This window comes from Phodopus roborovskii, unplaced genomic scaffold (genome assembly GCF_943737965.1).
Source record: "Phodopus roborovskii unplaced genomic scaffold, PHOROB, whole genome shotgun sequence".
Taxonomy (NCBI): Eukaryota; Metazoa; Chordata; class Mammalia; order Rodentia; family Cricetidae; genus Phodopus; species Phodopus roborovskii.
The window spans coordinates 570,843-598,280 of record NW_026126549.1 but is presented as its reverse complement, the minus strand read 5'-3'; the positions used below and the strand labels follow the sequence as shown (position 1 = coordinate 598,280).

Below are 27,438 nucleotides of genomic sequence, written 5' to 3'. Positions count from 1 at the left end.
AGATCAAGCTCAAAAAAGACTTCAGTGTTGTGCCTATAGGAATGTCACAGATGTAGGGCAATAGCCATGACCATGGCAAGGAGAAAGAACACAAAGATCAAGGCTAAGATTACTACTAGGTAAAGCTGGGGTTTGCCTAGGGATTGAGGGGAATGGGTAAACACTAAGGTCCAGAGATATCTCTTACAAGCTGTCTACAAAGATGACACCCAGTGTAACATAGACTAAACAGGGTAGCAGACCTTCATTTTTTTTATTAGAGTCAGAAATTGGTGATGGACTTAATCTTGTCTCTAAAGTATGCCCAGTACAGCTTCTCCCATGAACAATCCTAGGCTATAGAGTCCTACAAAGCAGGAGAGCCTGGCATTATATTCAGAGACCATGTCTATAACCACTATTTTGATGATCAGGTAACCAGACTCTCTGTAGAAGAGCCAGGACTACTGTGCCCCAGCACAGGGTACAGCATATGTTGGGTACTGTCACTGAGGTGGCCTGCCAGCATGCACATGCCCATATTACTCTGAGAACTACAGAATCCTGAATGTGGAACTACAGTGTCAGCTTGAAAGAGTGTAGCTTCTTGTGGTTTTACAAACCTCATAGGGAACAAATAGGATAATGACCATAGCTCTAGGTCACTGACTAAAAAGGAGTAGGCTATTTGGCTGGTATGCCTCAAATCAGGATATGAAGGACTTACTTGCATGATGGATGCACTAGAAGGGGTTGTTGTCAGTTAAATGGAACATATAGGAGGCCTAGTAGAAAACTGAGTGTCAACACTGATGGTTGAGATTTACAGAATGGAGTTTGGGCTGGAAGAATGGAACAGATTGTGTTTGTTCATTATGATAACGCCCCTACACTCTGGAATCTGCTTCTGGTATAAGGCTCCATTTGTTACTTACCTAAATGTGTTTCAAATCCCAAATTATTATAAGTGGAAATTTCCTTTTATTCAAAATTTCCCCATTATATTTTGCAATATATAGTGTGACTTCCACTATCATTTTCTTGTACCCCAATTGTGTATATCTTCCTTCATTCAAAGGTCAATTATTCACCAGTGGTGAGTTTCTCCCTTTACTGTCCAGCTTGAACAGTTGTCTAACTACCTCATCAGCACTGGTAAAGGAGTAGGTGGTCTACTCATTGCTGATCTCGTCCGGGGCAGCAGCCATCACTCTTGGTATCCAGGAGTTAGCAAAGGGGTTCTCAGAGACACTTATTTGGGTGGCTTGCCTCTGTCCACTGTCCATCTCTGTTCATGGGCACTTTCTGTACAAGTAACATCTGCCGTATGTGTTCTCCTTTTGAAAATAGTGAAGTGTAACCAGGGCTGAGGCAGTGTGTAGTGGTTTGAATGAGAATGAACCCCATAGGCTCACACACAAATGATCGGGGAGTTGGTAGAATTGTGTGGAAAGGATTGGGAGGTGTAATCGTTATTACAGGAATTCCAATATACAGGTCAGCTTCTGACCACAAGTCAGATCTTGATTTGAAATGTCACTCACAGGTAAAGTTCCCTTCTCTGTGTTCATGACAAAGTGTTTTCTCAGCATCAGCCACTGGTTATGGGAGAGCAAATTCTGCACTCCTGATCTTCGGTAAGGTTCCTCAGCAGCAAGCTCACAGCTGCATTTTCTGGAATAAATTACTAAATCGTTGAGACCATCAGGCAGAACACAGACAGAAGAGAAGAACAACATAGCTGCAGCCCTGTCAGGCTTGGCTCCAGAGATGTGTCTTCTCTCATGCCCCTCTTGGTGATCCTGGGATTCCAGAGCACATGCTTTGTCTTTGTGGTAGGTTCTCTGACTGATTGATCCACAGCTTTGCAGATAAATTCAGGGTTCTCAGATAATTCTGCTGTGGCTGCAGGAGTCGATACTTTGCTCATCACTAGCCAATGGTGGCAACTCTGCACTTGGGCAGAGGAGCTGCAGAAGAAGCCACTAATGGCTCCAAATAAAGACCTAGTTAGAGTAATATTTTTACTGTATACTGATGCTGAAATCAACCTTTTCTTTGTCAGAATAGAGTGTTTTAAATACTTCCTATGCATTATGGCTGCTATTTCTTCAAATTGGAATTTTATATCCCTCCAAATTAAGTGCTTCATTCACAAATTCTCAAGTAGTAGTGGTTAATTTGTTGTAATAATGTTGACTGATATTATTACAATTTTGACTTCTATTTTCATAAAATGGTCATAATGACTCCTTCCCTGTTTATTTAGTACCTGAGGGATGAATAACATATTTGAAAAGTATGCAAACGAATGAAAGTGTTGATGATTGCAAAAGACATAGCACAAATTTTCTTGAAATATCAGTTCAGTGGGTTCTATAAAATTTCATTTTATTCCCTTTTATTTTAACTTACAAAAGTTCTAAATACCACAGCTCTGAGTTTTTGTTCTGTTTTATATCTGAACACACTCACGTGAGGGGCACACACACACACACACACACACACACACACGCACACACACACACGCACACACGCACACACGCGCATGCGCACACACACACACACACATACATACACACACACAGAGAGACAGAGACACACACACAGAGAGAGAATAGGGTCTCATTCTACAGCTCAGGCTGACCTGGAACTAGAACTTGATATTGTCCCAAGTTGGCCTAGAACTTGCCATCCTCTTCTTGCCCAAGCCTCCTCAGTACTGAGCTTGCAGATATGTATAAAATATTATCTTTCTTATCTCATCTTCCTCTCAAAAAGCAAGCCCAAAAGATCAGTGATTTTTTAAAAAAATAAAACTGTATAGTAAGAAGCAAGAGATTATCTTTTCCTGTTTCTAAGTATTTACTTTTAATTAAATAAGTATGATTTAAAAATGTATTTACCAGAACTTGAGGGTAAGACATACTGCTGAAGATACCACACACTTGAGGCATAGGACATGACAAAATCAAGCTGGTACCTACCCAGGAGCTTCATCCCTACTGGCTAGTTGTAGGTGGAAGGACTGGAAGGTTCTATGCACACGGGAGAAAAGCCATCAACAGCCTTCACTAGCTATGAACCCTGTGAACTACAAAAGCAACATGCCTGGCAAGAGACTGTCACTGGTTCAATAGTGGGATGAACGTTATGGAGGTAACCAACTACTTCCTGACTGGATTTAAAGCCTGCTCCCAAGAAAGAATTCACTCCTGGTACCACCAACTGAGACAGAACTTTATGACTGCCTAAAGTTATTGGTGCTAATAGGACATAGTAATTAACTGCCCCTTACCTGTTTATCTTTATACACATCTATTAGTGCATCTCTCAGTCTTAATCAGAGAAGCTTCTTTTTGTAGTAGAGAGTAAATAACACAAACACCCATAATGGTTAACAAGCAGAGAATAAAAGACCATGGAGAGTTCAGCTGTAAATGGGACATCCACACTACACCTTTCCCTCAAAAGTTCAGGGGTCATCACAGTAGAACACATAGAAATAATGTAATAGATGGAGTAGACATCTGAAACAAAACAGTATTTTCTGGACATGTCAGTGCGATTGCACACATGAACTCACAGCAGCAGAGCCTGCATTCACAAGACCTGCACAAGATCAAGCCAACCAAAACACTATCATGAATGAGGAGCTCAAGAAGTCTCATCCTTATCTGACTCCTGAGTTTTTCTTCATAATAGAACCATTTAGATAAATACTTCAATTGATGGTTGCTGGGGGCGGAGTGAGGGAGAGAATCAGTTTTCTTCAGGTATGTGGGCTCTGAGAGGCTACCCATTCTCCGGTATATTACTCTGTGTGCCCATGCATTAGAGGCAGTACTACATGAACTCAGTGGGGTTATTTTTAAAAAGATCACATAAAGTTCAGAGGAAAAAGTGAGGGTGATTAGAAAAGGACTTGAAAGGGGAGAAATGGGTGGGGGTTGATCAAAACTCATATGCATGTAAGAATTCTCATGCAATAAAAAAATAAGATGAAAAAATAAACTCAAAAAAGTAAAAACTGTGGTTGGAATGCAAAATGAAATAAAAACAAATAAACTTAAAGTGAAAAAAGTGTACTAACAGTACTATTCATGACCTCATTACATTTGTCCTCAATTGTATTTTTTTCCAAAGTAGGTTAACAGTGGTAAATTATTTGAACTTGGGAAGTGAGATACGAATCCTTACATCTGAATATATGAAAGAAAGATATTAATGTTTGTTTTTCCTTCATCCCCAGTTTACCATATAATCATTTAAACATTTTTAAAAGACAAGAGTCTCTCACTGGATGTTCTGGAATTCACTGTGTAGACAAGGCTGTTCTTGAACTCACAGAGATCTTCCTGCCTGTGCTTCCTGAGTGCAGGGATTAAAGGCATGCACTGTAACGCCCAGCCCATTTAAGCATTTTTAATTGATGTTCTTTGTTAGTCAGTAAACATGCTGGCTTCAATAGTCATGACTTGACTTGTGTCTTACAGTTTTTTTTTTGTTCTAAGACAGTTTGTGTGTGTGTGTGTGTGTGTGTGTGTGTGTGTGTATGTGTGTGTGTGTATTTCTGTCTGCTCCAGAATTTGCTTTGAGACCAAGCTGACCTCAGAATTCTGCCTCTAGAGTGCTGGGATTAAAAGTGTGCACCACCACCACTCAGCTAGTATCTTTTTTTTAATTTTTTTAAATTTATTTTATATAACAAAGTCCATTTAAATGAAAACAAACATTTATAGACAATATTTGGGAATTTGGGTGTTATCAGCTAGTGTCTTATAGTTTCAATTACATTTCCAAACTAGAAAACCAACACAAAGAAAACTACCTTTAACTTATGTAATACATTGTTATTCTAAAACTTGTCAGGTATACAGCAACATGATTCCAGTTTATACTATAAAGTATTAGAGTGTCTTAGACTGCTCATCATGCCCAGGACTCTAGACATTCATTGCCATTTTTATTATTATCATTGTTAATTTCGTGGTGGTATGCAGAGGCTAGAGGTTGCTGTCAGTGCCTTCTATCACTCTCTTATTTTTGAGACAGGGTCTTTCATTGAGCCTGGAGTTCATTGATTGGCCAGTCTGATTGGATGGCAAGACCCAGGGACCTTCCTGTTTCCATCAGCCCTACTTCGACAGTACTGGGGTTTAGACATGTACCCAGCTATTTTGTTTGTACATGGATTCTGGACATGGGTTCTTTCAAAAATTATTTTTATTTTATATGTATAGCTGCATTGTCTGCTTGTATGTGTACCAAGTGTATGCCTGGAACCCATGGAAACCAGAGGAGGGTATCAGATCTCCTGAAACTGGAGTTTAAACAGTTGTGAGCTGCCATATAGGTGATGGGAACCCAACTGGAGTCCTCTGCAAGAGCAATAAGTGCTCTTAACTGCCGACCCATCTCTCAAGCCTTGGTGAATGTTTATACAGCAAGGACTCTACTGAGCATCTGCACTTTCCAAACATTAAATAAAAATCAATGAAACAAGACTTTCAAAACATACAAGAGCAAAGTGCCTTCCCATTACTGAGGAGTACCTCACTCTTAGGGGAAACTTTTCCTAACACACATGCAACTGATACTTAAAAGAATATAATACATATAGGGTACATATAGTTATAGCTTATAGAACAAGCACTTTATAATGTAATACCTATTATTTGTTAATAGAAATGTAAAGGATGTTTCTCCATTGCACAAAGCTTGTTTCAGGATACATAACCAAATACAAAAATTTTCTTTAAAAGTAATGGAGAGGGAGATGTGATGATAGCTCAGTTAATGAAGTGCTTGATGATTGATCTGTAAGTGTGATAACTTGAGTTTGGTCCCAATAAGCCATTTTTAAAATCTGGAATGCTGGCAAGTACTTGCAATCCTACTACTAGAGAGGCAGAGACAGGAGATATGTGGGGTTTCCTGGCCAAACAACCTAGGCTGCCTGGTGAGGTTCAGGCCAATGAGAGACCCCATCTCAATAATAAAGTGGATGGTGCCTGAAGAACAACATCTGAATTTGTCCCTGACCCCCACAAGCATCTGCGTGCATGTGTACACACACACACACACACACACACACACACACACACACACACACACACAGGAAAGGCATATTTCCACAAAGAAGAAAAGGATATCAACATCTATACTTGTATATGTTGGGATGATCTTATTGCACACTGTATGAAGATGTGTCTGTTTAACCTTGCCTGTCTAAGGCATCTCTTTATTGGTTTAATAAAGAGCTGAACAACTAATAGCTAGGCAGGAGAGAATAGGTGGTACTTCTGGGAAAAGATAAGAACTCTGGGAAAGAACTGGAGATGTTAGAGATTAGCCAGCTAGATTTGGAAGTAGTTGGACCTAAGGTACTGAGGAGGGGTAATGAGCTACCTGGCAGAACATAGATTAATATAAACGGGTTAATTTAAATTTTAAGAGCTAGTAGGGAACAAGCTTAAGCTAAGGCCAAGCTTTCATAATTAATAAAAAGTCTCTGTGTTATTATTTGGGAGCTGGTGGTTCAAAGAAAGACCAGTTACAAACACAGATTCTCTTCTTAGTTTTCAAATGCATTAGCTCTGTGGTAAGTCTGCTGTCCATATTGTTATCTGTTACATAATAAATAGTTAATACTGTTATCAAAAGAATTTACATATGTATATAGTTTATACTTTAAATGTTTAAAAAATGAAAATAAAGTGTTCCTTGGTTTTAAGTGTGTTGGTAAACCTTTCATGTGTCTGAAATAACAACTCCTAATCCCACCTTAATATCTACTTTAATTTCTACCAATTATTCCTAATTGAAGGTTCAGTTAGCAAAGGACACATGAAAAGGTTCAAAAAATGAATCAAGTAGCTATTCTCTTACATAATTCATGTGCCTGAGATTTGACACTCATAAATAAGAGTTTCTTTAAGGAATATTTATTGACTTAAAATAAGGTCATCCCTAAGAAATGAATTTTAAAATGTAAAGCATTCTGAAATCATCTTGACTTTCTTGAATACAATTCTGATACCCTTGAACAAATCAGACTTGGGTTTACACATGGGAGAGATGCAAACATTCTGAGAGATTTTGATTTTGATAAGTGAATTGGCAGAAATCAGCAGATGCCAGGGACATGGCACATTTACACAGGTTGAAAATAGCAGTACATAAATCTTTGGAGATATTAACATATGTCACAAAGTAAAGCAGAATTCTAAGGTTACTTTTCACTGATTTATTCTCCCAGTGATGACACATATGCAATAATTACATGGGTTAGTTAACAGACTTTGGTAGTTTTAGAATGTTGTGATCTTATCATCAGTGTATATCTGATCTACATATTATTTTCTTTCTTTCTTTTTTCCTTTCTTTCTTTCTTTTTTTTTTTTTGAGAGATTTCATTGTGTAGCCTTGACTATCCTGGAACTAGCTCTGTAGACCAGATTAGCCTAACTCATGGAGATCCGCCTACCTCTGCCTCCCAAATGCTGGGATTTAAAGTGTGCACCACCACCATCTAGCCTAATCTACATTTCTGGTAGGAATTGAGCAAAAGCTTTCCTTACTGTCTACTGATTTATGGAAGTATCATAAATTGTTAACTACATGTATCCTAAAATCTAAACTACGTACAATATCCTCTACCGTCTTAGTTACTGTTACATTGCTGTGAAGAGACATCATGACCAAGGTAACTCTTATAAAAGATTTTTTTTTTAGACAAACTTTCTCTGTGTAGCCCTGGATATCCTGGAACTTATTCTGTAGAATAGTCTGGCCTTGAACTCAGAGACCCACCTGACTCTGCCTCTGCTTCCCAAGTGCTGGGATTAAAGGCATATGCTATCACTGCCCAGAAAGAAAGCATTTAATTAGGGGTGGCTTGCTTACTTTTAGAATTTTAGACATGATCATCATGGTGGAAGGCACACAGATATAGTCCTGGAGCAATAGCTAAGGACTTTGTATCCTAACATCCTGATCCACAGGCAGAGAGAGAAAAGGCAGAGAGAGAGAGAGAGAGAGAGAGAGAGAGAGAGAGAGAGAGAGAGAGAGAAGACTGGGCCTGGTGTGAGTTTTTAGTGACAAACCTACTCCAACAAAACCTTCCCAAATAATTCCACTCCCTGGTGATGAAACACTCAAATATGAGCCTATGAGGGCCAGTTTCATTCAAACCACTACCCCTACAAAACATGTCCACTAATGGTGTGTAGACAAATATCCCAAAAGGAACAATACACATAACAATTTGATACAACTCTTCTAGTAACAGAATAGCTATCCTTAAACTAGCAACATTTTAAAGGAAAATGATTACATTTATCGATTTACTTTAAGGTAAGCCTACTGCCATCAGCTATATTTTCTAAAATATTCACACATTGAGAAAAGATATTCAGTCCCAAATATAACTTGAAAAACTAGCCATTACTGAACAAAATTGAGTTAAACTCCAATACAGCAAGTGAATATTCACTATGTAACTACTTGATTTTGACTCTACCAGAAAAATGAATAAGGAAACAATGAAGAAAATATTCTAGCTCTTAGTGATAGAGAAAACCAACCTGAACAGCTCTGGGCTCTCCTTTGTTTGCCTGTGTATTATCAGGTATCAGGAGCGGTTCACTCTTTTCACAGTTCTCTTCACTAATGAGCCTGTCAGCATAATTGGGCTGGGGGAAGATCAGGTGGCTTCTTTTGGAGTCTGTAGTGAGGGAGATTTCATGGGAATAGGTCTGCAGGTAAGCCTGTACCCCATCCATGCCCACAAAATGAGAGGTAGGCATGCTGGCCAATCTGCCTGCGGAAGTCTGAAGCAGGCGTGACGTGTGCCAGTGCCTAAGCCTGAGAGCCAACAGCACAGTAACAAATCCTAGAAAGATACAGGAGACTACTGCCACTGATATCACCAGGTACAGTGTGAGGTCTGAATCCTGGGACTCCGAAGGAGAGTTGTTGCTGCCCAAGTCAATCATTATGTCCGGGATGCTATCCCCTACAGCAACAGTGAGTGTAACTGTGGCTGAGAGAGGGGGCTGGCCGTGGTCCTGGACGGCCACCACTAGGCTCTGCTTGAGAGCATCTCTATCTAATAAGGCCCTTGCTGTGCGCACCTCACCTGTGTGAAGCCCAATTGAGAAGAGTCCTGGCTCGCTGGCCTTGAGCAGGCGGTAGGACAGCCAGGCATTCTGTCCAGAGTCTCTGTCCACTGCCACTACTTTGGTTACTAAATATCCAGGCTCTGCAGAGCGGGGTACCAGTTCCACACCAGTGGAACCATCAGTAGGAATAGCTGGGTACAGGATCTCAGGTGAGTTGTCATTCTGGTCCAGCACAAACAAGCTCAGTGACACATTGCTACTAAGTGGAGGATTCCCACTGTCCTTAGCTGTCACTAGTAGCTGTAGGTCTCTCAAGTGCTCAAAGTCAAAGGACTGCAAGGCGTACAGGACACCAGTGTCAGAGTTAATGGAGACATAGGAGGACACAGGAGATCCCTGAAATGTATATTCAGCCAGGGAGTAAGTGACCCGAGCATTATCACCACTGTCAGCATCGTAGGCAATCACCGAAAAAATGGAGACACCTCTGGGGTTATTTTCTGAGATGAAAGTGGAATAAGAAGAACGAGAGAAGGTGGGTGGGTTGTCATTTATGTCTGCTACTTTCAGAGAGATGTGGTTTGCTGTAGACAGGGGAGGAGTTCCATGGTCAGTAACGGTCACTGTGACGTTATAATCCGAAGTCTCTTCTCTATCCAGTGCTCTTGTTGTTAATAGGTGATAGTAATTATCAACTGATTTTTCCAGTTTGAAGGGCAAGTCCCTGGGGATAGAGCATGAAGTCTCTCCATTCTCCCCAGAATCAGCATCGTGAATGCTAAAGAGCGCAATTATGGTTCCGGGTAGACAGTCTTCAGAAATGGAACTGGTGAGGGAGGTGAGAATCATTTCTGGGACATTGTCATTCACGTCCTGGACTGTGACCAACACCTTAGCACTGGCAAGAAGAGCGCCCCCGTCTTGGGCTACCACCTCCATGAGATAGAATCTGGATTCTTCATAGTCCAGGGATTGAATAGTTGAGATTTCCCCCAGATTAGAATCGAGTTGGAAAGTCTCAGAAATTTTGTCTTCCTCATTGCGGAAAGAGAAGGTCAGTTTCGCGTTGATTCCCTCGTCGGCATCAGTGGCGGTTAGTGTGAGGAGTCGAGCGCCCACAGGCGTGTTCTCTGGAACACTTACTCTGTATTCGCTTTGAGTGAACAGGGGTGCATTATCGTTTGCGTCGAGGACGACCACGATGATATGGACAGTGCTAGAATGTATTGGGTTTCCCCCATCCAACGCTGTGAGGATGAGGTCGTGAACAGACTCTTTCTCACGGTCCAAGGGCTGCTCCAACACCAGCTCTGGATGCTTTTGCCCGTCAGATCCGCTCTTCACATCCAGAGAGAAGTGCGGGTTGGAGCTGAGCTGGTAACCCTGGAGGGAATTCACACCCACATCCCCATCTCTCGCGAAGGGGAGCACCAACCGTGTACCTGCAGCTGCGTTTTCATTAACTCTAACTTTTAATTCCTCATCGCGGAACCGGGGGAAGTTATCATTAATATCAAGGATTTCCACTTCTACTCCATAAATTTTCATCTTATTTTCCACCAAGATGTTAAAGCTCACGAGACAGGGCGCGCGCTGGGCGCATAGCTCCTCCCGGTCTATCCTGCCTGCAGTGACCAAGCTGCCGCCTCGCGGGCTCAGCGAGAAAAGCTGCAACCTACCTCTGGAGACGATGCGGACCCCACGCTCCGCCAGCTCTCGGGGCTCGAGCCCCAGGTCCTTGGAGATGTTTCCCACGAAGGAGCCTTTGTCCAGCTCCTCCCGCACCGAGTAGCGGATCTGCCCTTTTCCTGGCGAGCACAGCGTCCCCAGCAGCATAAAGAACTTCAGCAGGTCGCTGCAGCTCCAGCGCGTCGGTGGACCCGCCATTGTCTTCCTTTGCTTTCCTCTTAGTCCTGGTTCAGCCCGCTAGTTCCTTATTTCTCTAAAGCTGAGGAGAGCGGAAGTTGGGATGGGTTGCTTTCCCCAAGAGCTTGTCTGGTCTCTGGTGTGGAGGAAGTTGGGAGCCGGTCCTTTCTATGACCGTTTCTTTTCCAGTCTGGTGAACAGCGACGCCCAGAGTTCTAACCAGTTACTACACCAATTTTATTTTTCATCCCCCTCAGTTCGGTTATTTTCATTTCCTAGTTTTTTGCTGAGTGTTTAATATATTATTGTGTATCAGTGTTTATATTTAATTAAGTTTTAATTATGACTGTAAGCCTTCCACAACCTGAGATCAATGTAATTAGTCTTATTTTACTTCTCCAGAAAATTTTGATTTTATGTACCACTGAGTCCTTATGTTTTACACACATCAAATTTGTTTAACCAAGAAATTGAAATTCTTACCTTTGCTGATGTCAAGACTTAATTTTTATCAGGATAAGTTTATGGAAATCTGCCTAATAGTACATTAGTGTGCCAGGGCATAAACCCAGTTCTCAATGTGTCTTTGCAGAATGGCCCATATTTGCTGTCACATGCAGAAGAATAGATGGCGTGCTTGTGAAGATTTTGAGAAGGTTTTCAAATTTGCAATCTAAGGCTATACACAGCTTCACTGTCTCACACAGTTGGGTTACCTGCATTACTTATGTCTTTCCATTACTATATTCAAAACACCTATAGACATTTGCTGTGACAAGAACTTGGTAACAACCAGTATAGTGACCGTGGGAGATGGGGCTTCATTTATCTCTCCTGGAGGAAATCATAGGTAATTAGCAGTAGTGAGTGATCTATTTGTTTTGAGGCAGATATTTAATGTCATCACTCTTGGAGAATAACAGATGAAAGAAAAGTATGGCAGAAAACAAGAGACAGTTCAAAGAGCCCCTCCTGTGGGGAAACAACAAATCATTCCTAATAACTCATCAATAGGAAAAGATTTCAGTTGACACTTGTAGTTTTCTTTATCAAGACAGGGTTGATTCCTATAATTTTACACTCTAGGGCTTGAGATAAGTCAATTGGTAGAGTGCTTGCTGTGGAAGCATGAGAGCCCACATTTTTCCTTAGCACCAGCAATAAGTAAATACACAAATAAATGAGAAAATAATCCAAAACATACCAGTTTAGATATTTTAGTAGCAATTGACACAGCACAGGTTGCAAACTTTTCCCCAGTGCCTATTGTTTTCTTAGGCACAAGTTATTTATGAAGACCACAACTCACATCAACTTTTAGAATTCACTCTTTGTAATAAACACTTTGGTCTTCATTCTTTGTTCACCCTTTAAAAAGAAACCCGGGGGCCACTGGAAAGGTGGCTCAGCAGTCAAGAACACTGGCTACTCTTCCAGAGAACCTGGGTTCGATGTCCAGCACCCATATGTTGGTTCACAACCATTTGCAACCCCAGTTCCAGAAGACCCAATGCCTTTTTTAGCTCCCATGCGACCAGGCACATTTGTGCACAGACATACATGCAGGCAAAACACCCATACACACAAAGCAAAAACAAAAGTTAGATAAAGCTTCCAGGAACCCCAAGTCACTCTGCTTGTAGGACACTCAATGTTTGTCAACAATTAAGTTGAATATTACCTTATGCACCATGTTTTGTTGATAACAAACCACCTTCCATGGTGATGTATTTCTTTCATACTCAATTTTCACAAACTAGTAGGATGAGGACCATGTTTACTCTGAATCACTAAGAATGTAAAAGGAAGCAGAACCGAAATTGGAGTATTAGAGATCTGTCATGAAAAGAGCCTTTTAAGTTTCCAGTAGTGATTGGCTTTAGGGGGTGGAGAGGAAAGTAAAGGTGAAGAAAAAGAAATACCCCATGCTGTGAACACTTGTAACTATGGGCAAGTAAACCGCACACCCAAGGTATACCGCCTCTGTAATTGTGATTGGGTAAGGTCAACGGACTAAAGGCAGAGCATTGTTCAAGGCGGACTCACAAGACAATGAAACATGCAACGAAACCACCAAAACCACTTAGTGATTTATTATGAAACATTGAAACCCTAAGTAGAAAAATGAATTAAATGGAAGCTCACCTTTGGGACAGAATCCGAGACAAAAGGAACCTCAGTGTCTCCTATAGTATCTGGTATCCAAGAGGTGTCGTCACACAGGAGGTCCTGAGGAGCCACTTCCGGAGTTACATTGAGAAAATTAAACTCTGTCTTAGCTGACTGTGAGGCAATGCATACATTGTAGGAATAAGGCAATGTCCCCTCATTGTAATTGGGGAGCACTCCAGTCACAGGGTTGGAGCTGAGACCAGGCTGAAAGCAGCCCCAGCCAGCTGAGCTGGAGGAGTGTCGCAGGCGCAGGGCAATAGCCAAAACCACAGCCAGGAGAAAGAGTACTGAGATCAGGGCCAAGGCCACCACCAGGTAAAACTGCAGCTCACTCTGGGGGTCCGAAGGCAGAGGGTCATCGCTGAGGTCTGGCAGGACCTCCTGTAGGCTGTCAGCGAAGATCAGGTGCAGAGTGGCTGTAGCCGAGAGTGGCGGTTGTCCACCATCACGCACAGCGACCAGAAGGCGCTGCCGGGCCGCGTCCCTGTCGCCCAAGGCACGCGCTGTGCGCACCTCGCCAGTGCGCAGCCCCAGGCTGAAGAGCCCGGGATCGCTGGCCTGCAGCACGTGGTACGACAGCCAGGCATTATGTCCAGAGTCTGCGTCCACCGCCACCACTTTGGTGACCAGGTATCCGGGCTCGGCGGCGCGTGGCACCATGTCGAAGAGCGCGGAGCCGTCGGGCTCGAGCGTGGGGTACAGCACGCGTGGCGCGTTGTCGTTGCGGTCGCCCACCAGCACGCGCATGCTCACGTTGGCGCTGAGCGGGGGCGAGCCCTGATCGCGCGCCTGCAGTGTGAGCTGGAAGGAGCGCAGCTGCTCGTGGTCGAAGGCGCGCTGAGCGAACACCACTCCACTGTCCTGGTTCACGGATACGTAGGAGGACAGCGCCCTTGGTTCTAGGTCGCTGGCTATGATGGAGTAGGAGATGTGACCATTGGATCCCAAATCCGGGTCCGAGGCGCTGACTTGAGCGATGGAGGCTCCAGGTGGGTTATTCTCAGCCAAGTGGACCAAGTAGGAGGCCTGGTGGAAAACTGGTGCATTGTCGTTGACATCTGAGATATGGAGTGTGATGATTATGTTGGAGGAGAGCGGCGGCTTACCCCTGTCGGTAGCTACGATGGTGACGTTATATTCTGAATTCTCTTCCCGGTCTAGAGTTCTGTCTGTCACTAGTTTGTAATAATTCTTCGAAGAAGATTTCAATACAAACTCTGCATTTCCCAAGACGTTGCAGTAAACGTCTCCATTTCTTCCAGAGTCTTTGTCCCTCGTTTTTATCAAGGCGACAACTGTTCCTAGTGGAGAATCTTCCGGTAGGGGGGTGAATACGGAAGTTACAATTACTTCAGGGGCACAGTCGTTCTCATCCAGAATTTCCACTTGGATACTGCAATGGGATGCTAGGTCTCCGGGATCTTTTGCTTCTACATGCAGGGAGTAACTCTTAGCAGTCTCAAAATCCAAATGATCCTTTGTTGTGATTTCCCCTGTCCGCTTGTCTAAGTTGAAAAAACGCTCCACTTGTTCGTCCACATTGTGAAAAAAGTAAGTGATCTCTGCGTTGATGCCCTCGTCCTGGTCAGTGGCCATCACCTGAAGCACGGAGAAGCCTGGTGACACATCCTCCCGAAGGGTGACCCTGTACACATCCTGGCTGAACACTGGAGGGTTATCATTGACATCTGTGACTTGGATTCGGATCTGGGCGGTGCCACTTCGGGGAGGATCCCCCCCATCCACAGCAGTGAGGACCAGTTGGTGAAAATTATTCTCTTCTCTGTCCAGAAAACGTTTTAGGATCAACTCAGGATATTTACGTCCATCTGGGCTCTCTTTCTCTGTGACTTCAAAATAGTCATTGTCACCGAGGTAGTATTTTTGCAGCGAATTAGAACCAGCATCCGAATCGAGGGCTGGATCCAATGGAAATGCTTTGCCTGGTCTGGTGGACTCTCCAATGTTTAAATCCACCTCACTCTGTTTGAACTGAGGAGCGTTGTCATTTATATCCTGAAGAACTACAGCTACGTGGAAAATATTTAATGGCTTCTCAGCGACAATATCGAATTCCAGAACACATAGAGGCTGCTTCCCGCAAACCTGCTCTCTGTCTATCCTGTCACCCACAAGCAAATCCCCGCTCTCTGGGTTTACAGTAAAATATTCTTTCTCTGCACTGACCCTCAGCTTCCTGGCGAGCAGATCCTGGACACTCAGCCCCAGATCCTTGGCGAGGTTTCCTACCATCGAGTTCTTAGCCAGCTCCTCGGGAATGGAGTAGCGGATCTGATCCGGGAGAGCTCCGAGGAGCAATGACAAAAGGAAGGGCGTCAGTACCTGCAGCCACGGGGCCATTCCGTTCCCAGAGCCCCGCCTCTTCTTCCTGGCACTGTGCTCTTTTGTCGGTGCGGATAAGCACCCCTTTAGTGGCTGAATCCGGTTTGCGCCTCTTTTCTTGGGGCTGTTTGCTGTACTCAGATGTGTACCGGCTTCTCTTCTATGGTTGGCTTGCACAGGAAGTTACTCTCCTAGTCTCTCAAACGCGTCTGGGAAATGGTCTTTCTCTTCTTTTGACCTACAGCGACGCCCAGAGGTCTTCTTAGAAATTGCACCGAAGCTTGCAACGTTCGAAGGTTTGATGTTGGTTTAGATTTACGGTGTATTTACTTGTTTTAAATGGATAATATATTGAAATTGTTCCAAATTCAGAAGCTACATGTGGTATAAGTCCTTACTATCATCTATGAATCGTGTATCACATCTCTGTCAAGTGGAATGAGTTTCTTGTGTATGTTTTGAGTAGTGAAGCCGACCTTTAAATAAACGTCCCTTCCCCTTCTTTTATTCAAATGGAAGCATTACACCGTAACGTTCTCCATCTCAATTCTTTCGTTCAGCACCCACATATGTAGTCCCTCTCGACTTTTGGTAAAATATTTTGTTTCATACTAGGGCATAAGGCTCTGCATTTATTTCTCATGTAGTAGTGCACCATATGGATAAACAGTAACTTGTCCAATCAGAAATCGTATTTTCTTAAGAAAGCCCAGTACTAACTTATACAAAAATATTTCTTTCTATTATAACTTGTGATAGCAACTTATAAATTATTTACTATTCTTTAAATCATTGACATCTATCACTCTGGCAGAATATATTCTTAATGCCAATGCGAATGTGTCTTACCCAATTTTAGGTCAACTGAACAAACACCTCTGAGTTATATTTTATCTCCACAGTGTTTGGAATAATGTGTCCTGAGATAGCCTCTCCCCCATTCATGTGTTTCTCCTTACTTAGCCTCTCCCAGCATTCATGTGTTACCTCTTTCCTTGTTCAGGATCAGCTTGTTACCATGCATCTCATTCCCACCCACTCCATGTATTGCACACAGCTTTACACTAACACAAAGCCACATAGAATCAACTCGGCTTTCTAAATCACATTGAGCCACATCTCACTATCTTACTACAATCCCCACTTACAGAAATCTTATGACTTTGTGAATAGATTTTTCATTAATTCTGGATTAGTTCATAGTACTGTGTGGAAGCTTAGGAAATAAAAGTGTTGCATATCTCTGACACACAAAATACTTTATGTCTCATCCCGGGTCACATAGTGGTAAATCTTCCAAGAGTAGCTTGCAGGAGTTCTGACAGATGGGAATAAGGTCAATTGACTAAGTGATAAGAGCAATCAGTCCAGAACCCAAGTCAACCAGCCTCACCTGAAGAAAACCAGAAAGATTTAAGAAAAGTCTGTTTTGTTGGGACTTAATGGTCATGTCTTGACAGGGAATTTAGGAATTATGAAAATTACTTTTATAATTTATTATATGAATGAAATGTAATTTTCAACTTTGTGATAATAACCAAGTTGTATCAAAGGAATCAGATATTCTGGTGTACTTTGTATCAGCAACAACAAAATATGTGAGTTAGGTATAGTGATATACACCTGTAATCTTAGCTCTTAAAGAGGATTGTGAATTGCAGGCCATCGTGGATAGGCTACATAGTGAGTTAAAGGCCAGTCTAAGCTATGCAGTCAGAAGTTGCTTAAAAATTATTTGAAATATACCATTCCATAGAGAATTTAATGTCATAGCTAAAGGTTAAGTATTTTCCTCACTACAATAAATTGTTGTTGTGGAATAGTCTTTTACACTGTGTGAAGATGTGTCACTGAGATTGGTTTAATAAAGGGCTAAATGGCCATTAGTTAGGCAGAAAGAGGTTAGGTGGTACTTCCGGGGGCAAAGAGGACTAAGAGAGGAAGAAAATCAGAGTCGTCAGTTGGATGCAGAGAAGGCAGGATACGAAGGAGGAGAGGTGGAAGTCACGAGCCATGTGACAGTACATGGATGAATAGAAATGGGTTATAAGTTATGTAGTTATAAGAGCTAGATAGAAACAAGCCTAAGCTAAAGCCAAGATTTCATAATTAATAAAAAGTCTCTCTGTGTCATTGTTTGGGAGCTTGCTGGTGGGACTGAGAAAGACTTGCTACAAATTGTCAGTGTATAATTATAATAGAAAAACCCTTTCAAGTAAACACAAAGCAAAGAACACTTGAATGCCATAAGGAAAAATTAAAAAATTCAGATTATGACATGAAAGATGTCTCAGTGGCTAAAAGCACTGGGCATCATACCTGTCAACCTGAATTTTATCCCTTGGACCCACATAGTGGAAGGAGAGAACTGATTCCCCAAAGTTGTCCCCCAACATATAGATACACATATAATAAGTGAAACTGTGGTTAAAATATTTTAAAACAGTCAGCTAAGATTCCCCATTAACATCACTAGAAAAACGATGTAAATTTCCTTCTATTCACCAGTCAATTCTAGTCTTCAAATGTAATAGGAAAATGGCATTTAGAAATTCAATGGATTAGAGGTGTACAATTAAGGAATTTTTTGAGGATTTCTCTGTTTAGCTGTGGCTATCCTGGAAATCACTCTGTAGACCAGGTTGGCTTCAAACTCACAGAGATCTGCCTGCCTCTGTCTCCCAAATACTGGGATTAAAGTGTGCACTACCACTACCCAGCTAAATTAAGGAATTCTTATCAAAACCACCACTGAATGAAGACTATAAAGGATAAATAATAGGTAATCATGGTTTGGGGTGTAACTCAGTGACAGAGAGCTTGCTTCATATACCCAAAGCTTGTATTAAATTCCCATAATTACAATAAAGAAAATAAGCTTATTAATCAACAAATGACTTTTTTATGTAGCAAAAGCAAGGGGATATTGATAAAGAAGTGCATGTATTTGATACAACACACACACAACTGGAGACACTTTATCATACCTCATGTCTGTGTGTTTTAGTAAGGTAAGATCCATTACAGGAGTGACTCACTCACCTGAAGAAGCCTGGAGTCTCCTTTAATTTCAAGCAAGTCTTGAGATACCAGGAGAGGGTCACTCTTCCCACAGCTCTCCTGGCTGATGAGTGTATCTGCATAATTTGGCTGTGGAAAGATCAGGTGGCTCTTCCCAGAGTCTGCTGTGAGGGAGACCTCATGAGAATAGGTCTGTAGGAAAGCATGCACACCATCCACACCCACAAAGTGTGACGTAGGCATGGATGACAACCCATTGTCTGCAGCCTGAAGCAGGTGAGTTGCATGCCAGTGACGGAGCTTGTGTATCAGCAGCACAATGACAAAGGCTAAGAAGACACAAGAGACCACAGCCACAGCTACCACCAGATACAGTGTGATGCCTGCATCTTCCTTGTCAACGTGATTGTTGATGCTGCCCAGATCTGCCAGGATGTCTGGAATGTTGTCTGACACTGCTATGGTGAGTGTGACTGTGGCTGAGAGAGGGGGCTGACCATGGTCCTGCACAGCCACCACTAGGCTCTGCTTGAGTGCATCTCTGTCCAGCAGGGTCCGTGTAGTACGCACCTCGCCTGTGTGCAGCCCCACTGAGAAGAGCCCTGGCTCACTGGCCTTGAGCAGACGGTAGGACAGCCAGGCATTCTGTCCTGAGTCTCTGTCCACTGCCACTACCTTGGTCACCAGATATCCAGGCTCTGCAGAGCGGGGTGTCAGTTCCACACCAGTGGAGCCATCAGTGGGAAGCGTGGGGTACAGGATCTCAGGTGCGTTGTCATTCTGGTCCAGCACAAACAAGGTCAGTGACACATTGTTACTGAGTGGAGGATTCCCACTGTCCCTGGCTGTCACTAGTAGCTTCAAGTCTTGAAACTGCTCATAATCAAAGGAACGCAGTGCATAGAGGACACCAGTGTTCGAGTTGATGGATATGTAGGAGGACAGAGGTGCTCCCTGGATAGTGTCCTCTGACAGAGAGTAGATTACCTGGGCATTCTCGCCACTGTCTGGGTCCTGTGCTGTTATAGATAAGATGGAAGCTCCTCTAGGGTTGTTTTCTGGAATGTAGGCAGCATAGGAGGCATGGGTGAAGGTGGGTGGGTTGTCATTGATGTCCACCACCTGCAGTGACATATAAGTTTCTGTAGATAGTGGTGGAGTCCCCTGGTCAGTGGCGGTTATTGTAATGTTATATTCAGAGACTTCTTCCCTGTCCAGAGTTCTGTGTATCAACAACCGATGATAATTTCCATAGGTCTTTTCAAGCCTGAATGGAAGGTTATCTGGAATAGAACAAGTGACAAGACCATTCTCTCCAGAGTCACTGTCATGCACATTGAAAAGTGCAATCACTGTGCCTGGGGAGGAAGCTTCCTGGATAGAGCTGGTGAGAGAGGTGACGGTGACTTCCGGAGCATTGTCATTTACATCCAGAACTGTCACCAGTACCTTACTTCTGGCTCGAAGACCAGGCCCATCATGGGCTTCTACGTCAACATCATAGAATCCAGAGTCCTCATAGTCCAGTTCCCCCAACACTGTTATGTCACCACTTAGAGAATTCAACTGGAAGAGCTGGGATATTTTGTCTCTTACATTCCGGAAGGAATATGTCACCTCCCCGTTGGCTCCTTCATCTGGGTCCGTGGCTTTGATGGTAAGTAGCCGGGTGCCTACAGGAAAATTCTCCTTCACACTGACATGGTACTCTGGCTGAGTGAATACAGGAGCGTTGTCATTGGTGTCCACCAGTGTTACTTGAATTGTGGCAGTGCCAGAGCGAACCGGGTCGCCTCCGTCGAAGGCAGTGAGAACCAGGTGATGAACTGCTTCTTCCTCGCGATCCAAGACGTTCTCCAGCACCAGCTCGGGGTATTTAATCCCATCCGTCCCACTTTGCACGTCCAGGGAGAAGTGGCCATTAGGGCTAAGCTGGTAACCCTGCAAGGCGTTCACCCCTATATCCGGATCAAAAGCTTCAGGAAGAGGAAACCTTGTCCCAGGAATTTCATTTTCAGCGACTTTTATTTCCCTTTGCTGTGCTCCAAAGCTGGGAGCATTATCATTAACATCGATAATTTCTACTTCTACAGCAAGAATCCTCACTTTATCCTCTAGGAGAATCTCCAGATTTGCGGTACACTTTGGGGATTTGTCACAGAGTTCTTCCCTGTCGATCCTCCCTGCCATCACCAAATTGCCGCTTCGCGGGTTCAGAGCAAAAAGCTGTGTCTTACCTCTGGAGACAATGCGAACTCCGCGTTCTGTCAGCTTCCCTGGCTCCAGCCCCAGGTCCTCGGCTATGTTGCCCACCGCAGAGCCCCTTTCCAGCTCCTCTGGCACAGTGTACCGGATCTGTTCTGCGCGGGTGTTGCATATGGATCCAAGGAAAATGCAGATCCAGACTAGTCCCCTGCGGTCTGATCCGTAAGGAGCCGCCATTGCAGTCCCGCTGCAGAAAGTCCTGAGCTTGGGCGTTGAGTCTGTGCAAGCCCGAAGAACCCCACAATCTTTGAGTTTCAAGATAATGGGCTTGCACCTTTAGACGCTGGCGCTCCGGGGAGTCCAGATTGATGCTTTCCTTAGGACCAGAACCAGTCCTTTGTGCTAAGGGATTTTTGCTTTTATTAAATCCTCGATTTTCACCCCTGAGTGGTGAACAGCGACACCCAGAGTACTAAACTGTTATTGCAACCAATTCTTGCTAAAGCACACCACACACTTTTCCCTTTCCGAATCCTCCTTTTCTAAAAGGCATAAATGTCAAAATCCTATTGTTTAATTTGCAGCCAAAATCCAGGAGTTATCCAAAGCTTCATATATATATCAAACCGAGTTAATGTATGTTAGATTAATATAGTGGTTTTGAGGAAAAGGATTATTTTCTACCTCTTTTTAGTTGCTACATTGTTCATTTCCCTGCATCATTTTCACCACTTTGTAATGTATGAGGGTCACATCCATTCCTCCCAGGGACAGGAGTGGGTGTGATGAGTGTAGAAAAGGTAACAGTGAGAAAACAGAGGCCCATGGAACCTGGAGGTCCAGCTCCAGTTACAACCTATGCAGAAGCAAATTTCCTCACACGATTCACCCTCTGAATTCTGGGGTAGTTTTTCAATTCCATTGCAAGAAAGGTTTCAGCTGTGCAAGAGATAATCTTATCCTTGGGTAAGGGGAGATATTCTGGATGGGGGATAAAATAGCTAATGTTATGTACAGGACATTCTAGGTCATACACTATGTCATCACTGTCACATTCACAGCATGTCCTCAATCTTTACAACAGCAACTTGTCGCTGTTGTTGTTTTTTTTTTCAAGACAGGGTTTCTTTATGCAATAGCCCTGCTGGCTCTGGAATGCACTCTGTAGACCAGGATGGCCTCACAGAAATCTGCCTGCCTCTGCTCCTGAGTGCTGGGATTAAAGGTGTGTGCCATCACCGTCTAGCCAACAGCAACTTTCATAGACTAAAACATTTTCAAACTCAAATGATGGGCAAATATTAAAATAAATGATAGCACCAACACAGACAAGTTAAATTGAAGATATTTCAGGCCAGGGATGGTGGTGCACCCCTTTATTCCAGCACTGAGGAAGCAGAGGCAGTGTTTCTCCATGGTTCCAGGGCAGTCAGAACTTAGTAGAGAGACTCTGTCTCAATCCCACAAAAGATATTTCAGATTTTTCTCATATCAGACACATTAAGTGGCCTCATTTTACCATCACCATGTCTATTATTTCTTTTACCACTGTTTGAAATTGCTTAACCACCTATTTCAGAAACAGTAAAAAAAGGAACTATTTTAATAGTTGTGTATGCATCACAATCACATATGTCACAGCTTTCTTGGGAAATCTGAGAAATTTTGAGACAAGTAAAAAAGCTACCTATTATTTAAATTATTTCTTGCTTAACAATTAGCATATGCAAATGACCAAACTTTTAATTAAAAATGTTTAGTCTTTGAAAGAGTAGGTTAATGTGGCTTTTAAAAAAACAATTTTTAAAAGATTTATTACATGCTCAAGAGTTGGAGATTAAAATGATGTCTTGAAAATAACTGAGGATATGCATAAATATCTCAAAATTTTTGTAGATCTGACTCACAGAAATTATATGAAAATAACAAGAAAGATATAAAATGTTTCATAAATAGAAATTTCACAATCCTTACTATAATGGTGACAAAGTAGAAAGAGAATAAAATAAACGATTAAAGAAGAGTCAAAATCCATGGAGGGGTTGACAAGATGGTTCAGGTGGTAAAAGCTCTTGCTTTGAGTTTGATTCTGGGGGTGTCCATGAGTGAAAGGAACAAACTGACTCCATGATGTCTCTTAACCTCCACATGCTCCCTATGGCACATGTGTGCCTCACTCTCCACAAATAAGTGTTGAAAAGAGAAACTTGGAGGTTATAAGTAATAATAATATTGGCCCAAGTTAGTGCTTCAAATATAAAATGTGTGGTAATCTTTGGAACTCGTGGTAAGACAAGTAAGTGCTAACAGGTTTAGTTATTGAAGGTCGTGTTAAACGGATGTGTTGCAATAAAAAGTTGTTCAGGTGAGAAATTTAATTGGTGAAGATGACCACAGACTTTAATTTAGGCATAAAGAAATATTAATATGCTTATAAAGAGTTGAAGATGATTTTAAAAAATCTGTCTTACAACTCTAGTAACTAATATTATTAAGGATGTTGACCTATAGGAAACAGTCTCAACCAAGATTTGCTAGAAACACCAACAGTAAGGACCGAAACTGGCAATCAGGTGATTTCCAAGATGACTGAGCAACCAAGAACATTATCCATCCACAACACTTCTCCCAGTAAATAGTCCCCAAACTATGAAAAAAAATGACCAGAACCGATTAATTTGTGCATGATCAAGAAGCAAATATAGGAAATAGTATTTAAATAGCTCTACAAAAACTTACCCGAAGAGAAGAAGGGTCGTATGAGATTTTGGAATCTTCATTATTGCCACCTACAGCCACAGAAGGATCATCACACAGGAGATCCTGAGGGGGAGCAACTTCTGGTGCCACGTGAAGAAAATTAAACCCTGCTGTAGTCATAGAATGCGAGGCAACACAGAGATTATAGGAATAGGGCAATGTCCCCTCGCTGCAGTTGGGAGGAACCACAGGTTGAGACCTCCAGCCGAGACCAGGCTGAAAGCAGCCCCAGCCAGCTGAGCTGGAGGAGTGTCGCAGGCGCAGGGCAATAGCCAAAACCACAGCCAGGAGAAAGAGTACTGAGATCAGGGCCAAGGCCACCACCAGGTAAAACTGCAGCTCACTCTGGGGGTCCGAAGGCAGAGGGTCATCGCTGAGGTCTGGCAGGACCTCCTGTAGGCTGTCAGCGAAGATCAGGTGCAGAGTGGCTGTAGCCGAGAGAGGCGGTTGTCCACCATCACGCACAGCGACCAGAAGGCGCTGCCGGGCCGCGTCCCTGTCGCCCAAGGCACGCGCTGTGCGCACCTCGCCAGTGCGCAGCCCCAGGCTGAAGAGCCCGGGATCGCTGGCCTGCAGCACGTGGTACGACAGCCAGGCATTATGTCCAGAGTCTGCGTCCACCGCCACCACTTTGGTGACCAGGTATCCGGGCTCGGCGGCGCGTGGCACCATGTCGAAGAGCGCGGAGCCGTCGGGCTCGAGCGTGGGGTACAGCACGCGTGGCGCGTTGTCGTTGCGGTCGCCCACCAGCACGCGCATGCTCACGTTGGCGCTGAGCGGAGGGCGAGCCCTGATCGCGCGCCTGCAGTGTGAGCTGGAAGGAGCGCAGCTGCTCGTGGTCGAAGGCGCGCTGAGCGAACACCACTCCACTGTCCTGGTTCACGGATACGTAGGAGGACAGCGCCCTTGGTTCTAGGTCGCTGGCTATGATGGAGTAGGAGATGTGACCATTGGATCCCAAATCCGGGTCCGAGGCGCTGACTTGAGCGATGGAGGCTCCAGGTGGGTTATTCTCAGCCAAGTGGACCAAGTAGGAGGCCTGGTGGAAAACTGGTGCATTGTCATTGATATCTGTGATGTGCACAGTAACACATGTTTTGGATGAAAGGGATGGTTTGCCATTGTCTATAGCCATGATAGTGACGTTGTACTCTGAGGTCTGTTCCCGGTTCAGGGCCTTGTCTATCACTAGCTTGTAATAATTCTTGGAGGTGTGTTGTAATTTGAACGGAAGTTCTTCCTGGATGTGGCATGTCACCAGACCATTTTGTCCAGCATCCTTGTCTCGAACTTTAATGAGGGCTATTACTGTTCCAGTGACCGAGTCCTCTGGAACGTTGTTAGAAAAGGACATGAATGTCACCTCTGGGGCATTGTCATTCTCATCAAGAATTTCAATCTGAACATTACAGTGAGCCGTGTGCACCCCTCCGTCCCTGGCTTCTACACCCAACATGTATCTGCTCTTTTCCTCAAAATCCAACGTACCATTAGTTGTGATAGCTCCAGTGTTTGCATTGAGACTGAAGACGAGGTTAGTACTTGTAGGACCATTAAGAAAGGCATAGGTGATCTCTCCGTTAACACTCTCATCTTGATCGGTGGCTGTCACTTGCAGCACAAAGGTTCCCAAGGCCATGTTTTCACGGAGGCTAGCTTTGTAAATGTCCTGGCTGAATACTGGAGCATTATCATTGGCATCAGTGACTTTGATCCAGATCTGGATGGTACTGCTTAGGGGTGGGTCTCCACCATCGATGGCGGTCAGGGTTAAATGGTGGGAGCTCTGATGTTCCCTGTCTAGAAGTTTTTCCAGCAGTAATTCTGGGTATTTACTTCCATCGGGACTTTCCTTCGTTGACAAGGAGAAGTGTGGATTCGGGCTGATAGTGTACATTTTCAATGAGTTGCTTCCCACATCTGCATCTCTTGCAGAGTCCAGAGGGAATTTTACTCCTGGTAAGGCTGATTCACAGATCTCCAATTCAATGCTTTTCCCAAAGAAATGTGGTGCATTATCATTAATATCTTGGATGGCAACAGTTACATGGAAAACATTCATCGGGTTTTCAGTAACTGATTCAAACTCCAGTGCACACTCAGATTTCCTTGCGCAAATCTTCTCTCTGTCTATCCTGCCACTCACTAACAAATCTCCACTTTCCGCACTCACGCTGAAATAATCCTCTGCACTAACTCTCAGTTTTCGGCCTGGCAGTTCCTGGACACTTAGCCCTAGATCCTGGGCGAGGTTCCCCACCAGAGAGCCCTTGGCCAGCTCCTCTGGAATGGAGTAGCGAATGGGCTGAGAGATGGCGCCACAGAACAAAGGAACCAGGAAGTGAAGCAGTACCTGATTTGCCATCGTTCCAATGCCTCTCGGGTTGCTCTGCCGTTCTGAGCTCGCAGGAAAGCGTCTTTTCGAGGATTTTAAAAAGACAGTCTGTGCTCCGTATGTTTGTGATTTGAAGGCAGGATTTGTCAGGTGCTTGAAGGGTACACAGGAGCCGGACGGACGTTCTCATAGGTTCATAAAAAAGCAGGCAAGCCCTAGCTGGGCCCCGCCGAACGCGGAACCCTTCTCTTCTCTTTGGTCAACAGCGGCGCCTAGAGGCTGTCTTGTAAAACTGCGTATCGTGCAGCTGTTTAATCTCTTGTTTTAACTTGATTTGCTTGACATTTTCTTGTTTATCATCATTTCACGAATGCTTTTGCCATTAAACATCCATCTTCTCCATTTCACAAGGTGTGTTTTTTCTTTTTTCCCAGTTTTTGGAGAAAAATGGCATCACTGTATGGCATTACTGAATTCAGGCCTGACTATTGTATTCCAATAAGTGAGTGGATTTTCACCCTCATTATTCAGTGGACTCTGGCCTTTACCTTTCTGCAAGTTTATTGAAGCAATTTCATTATTTAGTATTTTAATTTATCTATATATTTTGTCAATTTGGCAAAACTTTTTAATGATAGTCTTTGCAATAGAGAGGAGTGGTGTAATGTATTGACGGTCTTTGCAAATCATGCTATTTTCAGTTAAGTGCAGCTGAGCCTGATAGCGTATTAAAGGTATCAAGGTAGTATTTGGGCTTTTATAATTGTGAACTTTGTGTAAGCCATATTTATTTTATGAAACAAATTCTTTCTAAATATGCAATACTCTATACACCAGATTCTCAACTTCAACCAGTCTAATACCATTAATACACTCATGTGGAGGTCAGAGGACAATGTACTGGAGTCAGTTTTCTCATTCCATCATGTAGGTGCCAGGGATGGAACTCAGGTTGTCAGGCTTGGAAGCAAGCAGCCTTACTCCTGAGGTATCTCACTGGGCCTAAGCACCCGGTTTTAGAACTTGATCCTGGACTTGGGCAACTCAAATAAGCAATCTCTTTATTTCTAATGTACCAACAAATAAGATCAAAATGGCTTAAATGCACCTCTTAAATTTCATGTGTTAGAACCTCAGTTTCCCAATCCATGATAACGGTATCTAGAGGCAGGATCTTTAGGAAGTGCTTGAGCCAGGGGGGCTTTGCATTCATTGGTGAATCAATGATTAGTTACTGAATTATATAAGTGGCTTTGTTGTAAAGATAGCAGTCTCTGAGCTACTTGCTTTGTTTTTGTCATGTGATGCCCTGACATGTGATGCCCCTAAAGAAAAGGCCCCAAGCAGATGCCAAGCAGATGAGAGTGAGATGTTCTGGGACTTCCTGGCTCCCATCAACCAGATAAATAAACCTTTATTTCAAAGATCAATTTCCAAGTCTCAGGTGTCTTCTTAGAGCAGCAGAAATGAATGGAAAATCCTTAGCTCACTGTTTTATTATATTTTGAAGTGCTCAATCATCTCCAGTAGAAATACAATATTATATTTCCTCTAAGATTCTCCTTTTATTTATTTCCTGCATTTACATTCGATTCCACAAGATTCCATCATATATGTGGATCTTGAATGAAA

At 43.3% G+C, this 27,438-nt stretch overlaps 4 protein-coding genes across 4 annotated transcripts; all 4 read right to left on the bottom strand.

Annotated features, from left to right (window-relative positions):
- Positions 1-8,546: 8,546 nt before the first annotated feature.
- LOC127234272 (protocadherin gamma-A5-like) lies at positions 8,547-10,991 on the bottom strand. The gene has a single exon (XM_051201166.1). It carries the CDS (start codon positions 10,989-10,991, stop codon positions 8,547-8,549), a length of 2,445 nt encoding a protein of 814 aa, XP_051057123.1.
- Positions 10,992-11,046: 55 nt separating this feature from the next.
- LOC127234271 (protocadherin gamma-B2) lies at positions 11,047-15,503 on the bottom strand. Its single transcript, XM_051201165.1, has 2 exons — positions 13,116-15,503; positions 11,047-11,160 (listed from the first exon to the last, which is right to left on the bottom strand). The coding sequence occupies exons 1-2, from the start codon at positions 15,501-15,503 to the stop codon at positions 11,047-11,049; spliced, it is 2,502 nt and encodes an 833-aa protein (XP_051057122.1).
- A 3,003-nt stretch (positions 15,504-18,506) lies between these two features.
- Positions 18,507-20,948, bottom strand: LOC127234270 (protocadherin gamma-A4). The gene has a single exon (XM_051201164.1). It carries the CDS (start codon positions 20,946-20,948, stop codon positions 18,507-18,509), a length of 2,442 nt encoding a protein of 813 aa, XP_051057121.1.
- Positions 20,949-23,923: 2,975 nt separating this feature from the next.
- LOC127234252 (protocadherin gamma-B1) lies at positions 23,924-25,951 on the bottom strand. The gene has a single exon (XM_051201122.1). The coding sequence runs from the start codon at positions 25,834-25,836 to the stop codon at positions 24,070-24,072; it is 1,767 nt and encodes a 588-aa protein (XP_051057079.1). The 5' UTR covers positions 25,837-25,951; the 3' UTR covers positions 23,924-24,069.
- Between the last annotated feature and the right edge of the window lie 1,487 nt (positions 25,952-27,438).

What these genes read in the sequence shown, in the direction of transcription:
- LOC127234272 (XM_051201166.1), bottom strand. Translation starts at nt 10,991, where the DNA reads ATGGCGGGTCCACCGACGCGCTGGAGCTGCAGCGACCTGCTGAAGTTC.
- LOC127234271 (XM_051201165.1), bottom strand. Translation starts at nt 15,503, where the DNA reads ATGGCCCCGTGGCTGCAGGTACTGACGCCCTTCCTTTTGTCATTGCTC. An exon ending in TCTCGGATTCTGTCCCAAAG is followed by an intron (nt 11,161 to 13,115) that starts GTGAGCTTCCAT and finishes GCTGTTCACCAG; the next exon opens with ACTGGAAAAGAAACGGTCAT.
- LOC127234270 (XM_051201164.1), bottom strand. Translation starts at nt 20,948, where the DNA reads ATGGCGGCTCCTTACGGATCAGACCGCAGGGGACTAGTCTGGATCTGC.
- LOC127234252 (XM_051201122.1), bottom strand. Translation starts at nt 25,836, where the DNA reads ATGGCAAATCAGGTACTGCTTCACTTCCTGGTTCCTTTGTTCTGTGGC.